This window comes from Centropristis striata, chromosome 3 (assembly GCF_030273125.1).
Source record: "Centropristis striata isolate RG_2023a ecotype Rhode Island chromosome 3, C.striata_1.0, whole genome shotgun sequence".
NCBI lineage: Eukaryota > Metazoa > Chordata > Actinopteri > Perciformes > Serranidae > Centropristis > Centropristis striata.
Window position 1 is genome coordinate 17,703,526 of NC_081519.1, and position 9,762 is coordinate 17,713,287.

The 9,762-nt window shown below is 43.6% G+C and overlaps 1 protein-coding gene across 3 annotated transcripts in view; it reads right to left on the reverse strand.

The window, feature by feature from the left end:
* Nucleotides 1-664: 664 nt before the first annotated feature.
* gata2a (GATA binding protein 2a) overlaps nt 665-9,762 on the reverse strand; it is a 13,118-nt gene continuing 4,020 nt past the window's right edge. Inside the window, exons 1-6 of one of the 3 annotated variants that reach the window (XM_059327697.1) lie at nt 9,596-9,676; nt 8,968-9,360; nt 7,675-8,241; nt 4,906-5,051; nt 2,529-2,654; nt 665-1,878 (exon numbers count right to left, since the gene is read on the reverse strand). In XM_059327697.1, the coding sequence (XP_059183680.1) occupies nt 1,579-1,878; nt 2,529-2,654; nt 4,906-5,051; nt 7,675-8,241; nt 8,968-9,196 (1,368 nt within the window). In that variant the 5' untranslated portion in view covers nt 9,197-9,360; nt 9,596-9,676 and the 3' untranslated portion in view covers nt 665-1,578. Of the gene's footprint in view, nt 1,879-2,528; nt 2,655-4,905; nt 5,052-7,674; nt 8,242-8,331; nt 8,554-8,967; nt 9,361-9,595; nt 9,677-9,762 lie in introns of those variants that run through there. The other 2 variants (XM_059327687.1, XM_059327707.1) reach the window with 2 other exon arrangements.

Genomic DNA, 9,762 nt, shown 5'->3' on the forward strand with positions numbered 1-9,762 from the left:
GGACAAGATGAGGACAACAGAGTCGCAGCCTGCTTCCTGGCAGCCTCAGCTGCGTGCACATCTGTGTGCGAAGGGCCTGAGCAGACCCCCACGTGTTTGCTCAGGTCGCCTGATTGCCTTTCCTTCCTCCTCTCTCTCCCACTAAAGACCCGCTGTCCTTCCTCTCACTCCAATCACCGCAGCCAACAGAGAGGGCTACTCCAGCAGACACAGGGAGTCAGATCTCTCCACTGAACTGCACTCATGACTGTTAGAGATTTTTTTTTTTTAAAGGAGACCTTACATGAGTTAAATTGGTGAAAATTTGGTGAATCGGGGTTTGTTTTTTTCCCAAGTGTGTGTTCATGAGCATGTGGGTATGTGCATATGTATGACTGTGTGTGACTCCGGAGCCCTTTGCTGGAGTCTGCTGTCTGGGTACAATGGTCCAGCCCGGGGCCTCAGCTCCACAAAGAGGCCTTCTCTTAACAACACGCCATCACAGATAGAGGAGGAGCCTGACCAAAGCATTTCCACGCTTAAGGGATCACAGAGCTTCCCTTGATGCATCTGATATCCCTTATGATTTTAATAATCAAGCACTCTTCATTAAAAGGAGTCTTATGCTGTGTTTGTGTGTAAATGTAAGCATGATGCAGAGAGACAGAGTTAACAGTGACAGATCTTACTTTAGTATTAAACTTTATTTTCCTTTATTTCCTTTACTTTTGTGAGATGGAAAAAATGATAAAAACGTACAGCTCAGGGACTTTTCATCTAAGATAGGTCAGTGTTTCTCTTTACGTAATAACCATGAAATTAAAATCATAACAGTTTCCATGTGTCTTTGACGAAAGCTTAAAGAGGGAAAATAAATTATTGTAGCAATAATTATAACATCAAATATAACAACAATAATAGCAATTAAGCATTTATAAACACTCTATTTACTGTGTGTTTTTCCATAAAAGTCCATTATTAAAAACAGGTGGTGACAGAGCTGTGGTGGTGTACAATCCAGCATGGGAGGAGAGCACTGATTTGTGGGTACTGTAGTCTGAGTGGTTCGTATCAGAGGTGTAGCTGTAAGACAGTCTTAGGACCTCCAGCACTGAAGAGTTTGTCTGTCCACAGCAGTTATGGACGACAGCCGGGGGCTGGACAGGGTGCACGTATCTCAGTATATAATGAGATGGTCGTGAGCTGAAAATAGCGGTTCTTTTTAAGACCTCTCGTGAGTCTCCTGTTACAGGGTCATGGAGAGGTGGGTACCAATGTGACTTAGTAAAAATAAGCAAAAAGAATGACAAGCGTCTCCATTCACTCCATTCCTGCAAGCCTCAGTCACCGTGGGACTAAGAAACCCCTCGTCATATTAGCTCTTCACAGAGTCCACTAATGTCCTGCTCTGCAGCGTCCCTGCAGTGAGGTCAGGCATGACGCGACCTTCAGTTATCAAGTCCAACTGAAAGTCTCTCCCCTCCAACCACTGTACATGAAGTCTGCTCAGCTTTCGACGTGATGTGGAGGCCATTTAGTGTTAATGGCGATGTGGTGGCTCCTCCAGGCGGAGCAATTCTCGGGTCTGGAAGGGGGGCCTCAGTGAGGCTCGGCCCAGACCGGCGAGCGATTGGAGTGGTGGGGGTGACCGAATGAAGGGTGAATGGGCGTGGGAGTAGGCAGCATGTGTCCCGAGTGGCTGAAGGGGGGCAGGTGACCCATGTGGGTCATGTGGCTGGCGAGGCCGGGTGCACCATGGAAAGGAGAGCCCTTGTCCTGCATGCACTTGGACAGCTCGTCGAAGCCGTCCCCTGCTCGCTTGCTCTTCTTGGACTTGCTGGACATCTTGCGGTTGCGTGTCTGGATGCCTTCTTTCTTCATGGTCAGGGGTCTGTTGACCTGTGGAGAACAGCACATTAGCTCAAGGCACGCCACACAAAAGCCTCACTGACAGTGTGAATAGTACATTATGGTTTGTTTTGCAGTTAGCTCCAGCTCGTAATTTTCAAATGTCACCAGGAATATGTCACATAGTGCTTTGGCAATTAGGATTTACATGCATTTGCTTCATGGTAGTCCAATATTATGAGTTACAACAGTGCTACTAATAACCAGCAGCTGTTTTGCATATATAGCTGTATTATAAGTCGAGTCAGGGGCGTTTTTGAGCTTTTGTCTCATTTCAAACCAAACTGGTCAATATGAATACATGGGGATGAGGGGCTGGCTGGAGCTGAAAGGAGCAGCCTCAGACAAATCCTCATCAGTGTAACCGACGCCGTTACACTGAATGACAGTCCCACCCTGCAGCCTCTCGGGGGAGTAACGCCCCCCATTGAAACAACGATGGATTAATAAAAAAGACGACCGGTGGGTTCTACTCGACAGGGTGAGCAGGCTTTGCCTCGACAATCTCACAGTTTCTCTGCTCCTAAATCGATACGAGCTGTCCGCCCACTTGACCAGTTAACGACCAGTACCCCTCTCCTCCTCCTTCTCCCCCCCAAAACCCCGCACTTGGGTGCAGCTTTTTTTTCCAGGCTACTTACATTGTGCAGTTTAAAGTAAAGGCCGCAGGCGTTACACACCGGGTCTCCGTTCCCGTTGCGCCTCCACAGGGTGGTCATGGTGGTCTGGCAGTTTGCACAGCAGGTGCCTGCACGTCGAGCAGCGGACTGAAGGAAGCAGAAACATGCATCATGAATAATGTGTTAGACAACAACATATATCACGGTTCTTTAGAGAGCTAATCATTTAGCGTTTATGCTATCAAAGCCACAGCACTGACATCACATGCGATGAATTTGTGTTTTCTGCCTCAGCGCAAAAAATCAATAGGAGACAGAAAGTTTTTCTTGAATTGAAGTGCGTAACGTGGGTTTTGTAAGGTTTTCGTGAGACCGCAAGCCATGTGCAGAAATGCATCAAAAGAAGTGACACTCTGACCGGAAAAAAACACTTAATTTCTCTGTTAAATCAATTGCATATATACTATGCAGACCGCTACACCATGATCAATTTTTCTCATTTGCGCAATAAGACATGGGCACATTTCTTTCTAGAGAATGCCTGATTCTGTACACGCCTGAAGCTGTTTATCATATTTAATGAATAAAAACTAAGTGCGCTGGTATTAACAGGTTATAATGAAGGCCTTGTGTAAGCCCTCTGTTTATCCTGATCCAGGGAAACTGGGCTACAAGTCGTGTAAGACCCGGTGTCCTGCCTGGCAGCGTGCTCCTGCGTCCATTGCGGATCAATTCTTCACAGATAATAAGAAACATTAGCTTTACATGCAAGGACCCTCTGGCTCTTTGCTTTGCAGGCAGCATCCAGGTTTTTCTTGTTAATTAATTTCAGGTGGACTCGTTGCTATTGACATGGAGCGCAACAACAACCCCGGTCGTTTTTTATGCGAAATAAAATACCTATCTTTTAGAATAAAATAAAAAGCCACTGCGCGTTAACTGTCCACCGGGAATGGCAAACAAGAGAAGAACATAAATCCATTTATTTTCCAATCCCCGCCCCTCACGGTCTGTCTCTTCACACATAAGCGGCTCCTCCAGTGTTGTGATAATCTCTTTACAGTATATGTCAGTCTGGCCATAGAGAATGCAGCGCGCTGGTTGAAGGCGGAAACAGCCGGGAGCCTGACTTCCTTATCTGGGCCGGGCAGATATCCGGATAGGAAACAACTGGATGCCCCTTTGAACACAACTCTGAAAAACACTTGAGCTGAAAATGCAAAAGCTACAGCCACATGGGCCGACCCAAGTGGAAAATCTAATGGACTTTTCACGAGCAGGAGCGACGTGGAGCTGGTCAAGGGACGACGCATAAAAAATAAATATATAATAATTAAAAGAACAATTAAACAACTATAATAAAATTCTTTTTTTTTTGATAAGCCACCAATTCATTGCTAAGTCAAATTACCAGCTATTGCTCATGAATATCATTCATCCCAGACTACATCGCCCAAATCATAATTAGCCCAGATCCCTTTTTATTAAAGTTTAAAGGTTATACCGGCACTAAACTTTTTTAAGTGAAAGTCAGTAATTAATTCCTAATAATGTAGCTATCATTATTGTTAGTATTATTAAGATTTTAAGGCCATTATTTTTTTGTTACTGTGTTGCCATTTGTGTATTTATATCAATCACTACTTATTCAGTTAAAAGTGGCATGCTTATCTTTATTTCTACTAACCAATTAAAAACAGTTTCAGTTCATACAAACTTATCATTTATCATTTATTTATAATTTATCATTTATGAATTAACAATTGGATTTGATTGTTTATTGACAAAGCCACTATTTTATTAAAAAAGAAAGAAAGAAACAGCTATTTCTGCGGAACAATAAAAGATTGAATGTAACTGTAAAATATCACTTTAAAAAAAAACAAGTTATAAAAATATTTTTTTAAATGAACGCGCTCTTGTTTGAGAGTACAGAAAACGGATAATTTTAAATAATAATTTTGAAATATAACTAAAAAACATTGATTTATAAATTAGCCATAAAATAAATGAATTAGGGTGCAGCGAAATGTCTCCAGCTTCAGTAGGGTTAATGGCAAAAGTGGCTGTGCAGTGGTACATCCACTACAAGTATGTTACGTGTCGATGCTGCTTTTCATTTACTCAAGCATGGTGTTAACTAAAGCAGCATGGGCAGTGGTATCAGTAACAGTATCAGAAGTACCAGCAATAATGATAGCAGGAACAATGGCAATAGTAGCAGTATTGTAACAGGCCATGAAGGCGGATCATCGGGGGGTGAGAGGGACAAACAATTCCAGGAAGATCATAGGGAAAATATAACTTTCCTGGAATTGTGCTGCAGGCATCTGCTTTGTGCTCATATTTGGGTGCCGTCTCTTGGACTCAAGCGATGGAGCGAGAAGTTAGGACTCACCAGTCTACGCTTGGGCTTGATAAGTGGTCTGTTCTGGCCGTTCATCTTGTGGTACAGTCCGCAGGCGTTGCACAGGTAGTGGCCGGTACCATCCCTTCGCCACAGAGGGGTGGAGGTGGCACCGCAGTTTACACATTCACGGCCCTCTGCATGTAGTTCAAGAGGAGGAGAGAAGAAAAAAATTTATATAATTAAAAAATTCACCCGCTGTGAGAAGCAACACATAGCAGCTGTCCTGCCACCGATCAGGCGACTACACATTGATGGACGTCCTTAGATGGCCCTGTAATATGAAGTCAAAATCTTTCTCATGATGGAGACAATGTCCATATCAGAGTGCAGGTGTAGCAAGTGTGCACGGCTGTCATGGACACAGACACCTCTATGTAAACCGATCCAGAGTGTGGAGGCCAGAGACAGCCAGAACATGTCCAGAGGTGTCCAACAACAAGAATGAGACACACCATCAAATTAGGACTACATTATTCATCAGCTCAGTGGGAGGAAACATAAGTGTGTGGTGATGGTATTAAATGTGGCAAACGGTGTTGCAGACTTTGATGAAAAGCTTGCATGCAGTTGGCTGCAATTAATAATATAGATATGGAGTTCAATGCTGCGTCACTTTGAAAAAGCTGCTACTGTTCTTGAACAGTGAATGTGAAACTTTCTTTATAAAAACCTGCTTTTTTAGTTATTCCCACATGCTCTCCTCTCCCTTTCAGGTTTGACTGACTTCAAACAGCCTGTTGCTAAACCGACCGATTCATTTAATTCAAGTATCCCTCTCTCCCTAGAGCATCATCTCATTATTCCTGTTATAATGCCAGCGACACCCACAGTCCCACCCTCGCTCTACAATGGAATCTGACCTGAGCAAAAAGCTATGTTCCTTTTGAAATGCATCTCACCGCTTTGTGTGTGTGTGTGTGTGCCTCCCTTCTCTTCCTCTTTCGCAGGTCCAGCAACCACATTAAAGCGGGTTCATTAACACTTCAAATATTCATCAGCAGTGACTGGTGTATTTAGTCTTATGCAATGTTTAGTGTTGAAATAAGAAAGAAAATGGGAAGCTTTGTGCAAAAAGGTAGTGTAGGGAAGAGGAGGAGTTCTGGTTTGAGGCTAGTTCAACAGGAAGCCACACTACTGTAAGGTATATGTGCTGACAGCTGAAATGTCATTGTGGCATTTTCTACAACAATCAATCACCATTACTGGCACAGGACATCGACTTTGATAGATAAGAGCCTTTTTAATGCCGTAGCTGATATGTTTGTGTTACTGATGCAGGCCCAGTCTGGCCATCTTATTTTAAATGTCACAGTGTAACATTTCTCTGCGACAACAGCTCAGATTATCAGCCAGCAAGCATTCCCCCAAGTGTATTAAAAATCATGCGCACAATGGACGACAATAGTGATAATTACACAAGTGCATTTGGAGCAACATGTTATTAACAGCCTACGATGTTTCTCTCTTTTTTTCTTCTTTTTTTTTGTCCATTAATTCAACAGCTGGAACAATGTAGGGAAATTACAGAGCCATTACCAGTTGTTTTTCAAATGTCTGCACATAAAAGTCAGACAAACAGTCTTAAAATTACTCCCAACACATGCAATTCTATTGAACCAGGTGCTTACCCAGACAGTCAGAAAATACTCTGTTTTATTATAAACAATTTCACCATCTTTCTTTTTTTTCCCAATAAAATTCAAACCAATTATGTGCATTTTAATTAGGATTTCTAAATACACTGCTCTCCTAACTTTTAAATTATGCTTAGGACTAGCTGTCGTTAAATACACTGTGAGATCTGCTGTGGACTCGGTTGCCTCCACTTGATGTCAGTGCACTGGGCCAAGGCCATGCCTAAAAACACAAACAGCAGGACTCTGTCGCCTGTGCTTTGTTAGTACTGGGGAGAGCTGTGGGCGGGGTGGAGGTCGTGATTTGTTCACTTTGGAGGTATACAGGATATGGCAGGAGCCAGGGCGTCGTGACTCCTTCATTTTTAAGTGCAATAAAGGCCACATTTAAAAGAAAACAAGTCTGTGGCACGAAAAAGAAGCCATTGGACTTCCTGAACGTAGACCTGTACTAAGCGAATAAGTCGATCTAAAATGTAATAGTGTTAAATGTAACTTAATTATTTAATTTAGCTCAAAGCACAAAAATAATAAAATAACGTGCCTGTTAATACACACGAATAACAGATTAGTTTAATTAGTGTCAATCCCACTTCATTTTATTTTAACCAAAAAATATTTAATCATGCAACGAGTGGAAAATAGCTCTAGACCTCGATTAGTCTGATAAGTTTCAACTAATTCCTCACTAAATTGAAGCCTTTTCTCTGGCCGCAGTTTACAAGTGGCGATGGGATTAAAGATAAGACTTGTAAGGACACGTTCTGATATGGACATTATCTTTTGTCTTTTTGTAAGAGAGCCACTGGAGCAACAAGTCCTGCCTATAATAATAATGATGATAATAATAATAATGGCATCAGCATTAATAATTGTGCAAGAAGGATTATAATGAATACATATAATTTAAACCCCATTTAACGCTTGCGTAAACTATATCGTAGAGTTATATAAAGGGAACATATGACAATAGCAGGCTGTGATAATATTATTACATGGTGGCAAACGTTTGTCTGCTGATGAGTGTCTGGGTAAACTTTACGCTCCACCGCTCAGCTGAATAAACCATAACCATTTCATCAGGCCTTATCATTCTGATCTGAGAAACACACGTGAGACTCACCTGAGCTCGACCTGGCCTTGCTCTTGCATTTGGGCGTAAAGCTGGAGGAGGACCCGCCGAGCAGGTTGCCGTGGTGGAAGAGGCTGCCGCTGTACTCGTGGGGTGTATGCAGAGGGTACGCGGGGTAGGTCGGGATGGGGTGGTGCGTGGCCTGGCTGTTCATGGAGGCCAGGCCGCTGCGGAGCGGACTACAGCTCTCCTTCTTCATACCATCTGCCAGCTGCACCTGGTACTTGATGGACTCCACCTCGAGCCGGATGGACGAGGAGGTCGGAGAAGTGGGGCCGGGGTCTGGGGACACGTCTTTCGGTGGGGTAGGGGGAAAACTGTAGAGGTGCGGGCTGGAGTGGGACGCCGGAGTGAGCGACGACACCGGTGTGGTGCCGGTGCTGCTGCTGCAGGGGTAGCCGGAGCTGGAGGGGTGCAGGCCGGGTTTGCTGAAGTGGCTGACCGCCCATGCGTTGTGGTGGTGGGAAGCAGAGAGGGCTGCTTTCCCGGGGTCCAGCCAGGGGATACCGGGGCTGTGGATTAGGTGTGGCCGGCAAACCTGGTTCCCAGCAAGGCGAGCTGAAAATCCCCAAATAAAATATTTAATAAATGCTTTAGTTTAACAGCAAGTTTGCATAACAGTATATATCTCACATTTTAAATACTTACAATTTCTCGAGTCTGACATTTAATCCCAGATGTATATAAAAAAATATATATATGAATTCCAACCTCCAAAAATATTTTCCGTTAAATGACAGTAGCCTCACACATCTTGTCTATTTAAGATAACGATTATGAAGACTTATTCACTACAGTTAAAGTGTCTTCTCCTCAGGGCAGTATCTTTTCATCGGCAGCAGCTCTCGGACTAAAGATTGTTATTAGTGATTTTGCGGTTTTTATTTTATATCCGGGAAGTCTCTCTCTCTCTCTCTCCCTCTCCCTCCAGAAACCCCTGCCCCAACACAGAGGGGTTAAATGACATACTTCCCTTTCCTCTCACTGTCATTTGCTAGAAATTCCTTTTATGTTTCAGAATTGGCCCAGAAGCCAAGATGGACTTTTTAAGCAAATGACTACACTGTGCATGAATTATAAGATTATAGTTTAAATTATTAGACATACTCCAGGCCACACACACACACACATATAGCCTATCAAATATTTAAAGCCCTGTTTCTGTTATTAAAAAAATGATCATACAAACAAACTTAAATAATGTCTTAATAAATGCACTTTTTTAAAATCTCGATCCTCATTTTTCATCACATTCGTCAGATTAAAGTATCACTGGCATCTTACCGTGTGCTTGGCTGTATGTGACCCTGGCCCGGGAATTGGTGTAGTAAGGGTTCCCTTGAGAGTCCAAGTGGTTCAGAAACATGTCAACCTCGTCCTGGGGCAGTAACGGCGCCATGGGCTCCATGTAGTTGTGGCCCAGACTGTGGTGGTGAGAGTCCGGGTGTTGGCCATTGAGCACGGCGTGATGGTGCGCCATCCACCGAGACTGATCGGCCGTTGCGACCTCCATAGCTGAGCTCTCAGCGCGTCTCTCTGTGTGTCGGGACTACTTTTAGGCTGCCTCCAAAAAGTTAAATCCTCCTTATAATATGAGCTGTGAAAGTCTCGGCTGTGTTTATTTACTTCAGAAATAGAATCCTTAAATTACCCGGTCTCCTGTCTCCTCAGTTGTACCTGCAATGAGACGAAAACAAAATGTTAGTTTATAAACACCGAAGCTGCTCCGTCTTTTCTTCCATGTAAAGACGATGCATCCTTTATATGTCTAATCTAATCATAACAGCTGATACGTGAAAACACTGCACATTTCGGCTCCTAATAATAAAAACAAAGTGGTGCACAGTTGTGTGAAAATCGAAGCATCGCGTCCTCGCATCAAAACAAAATCATAAATGTTCCCTCTGGATACCTGTTGAAATTTCGATCAGCTGACGGCAAATACAGCTCGGATGTGTAAACCTCCTGATCCATGCAGTGCTCAGGCTCAGTAATGAGATGTGGCGCAGACTGATGCGGCTGGCGCCAGTAAATTCCCATATCAAGCCACGGGGGGCGGGGCCTCGCTCTGAGCCAATC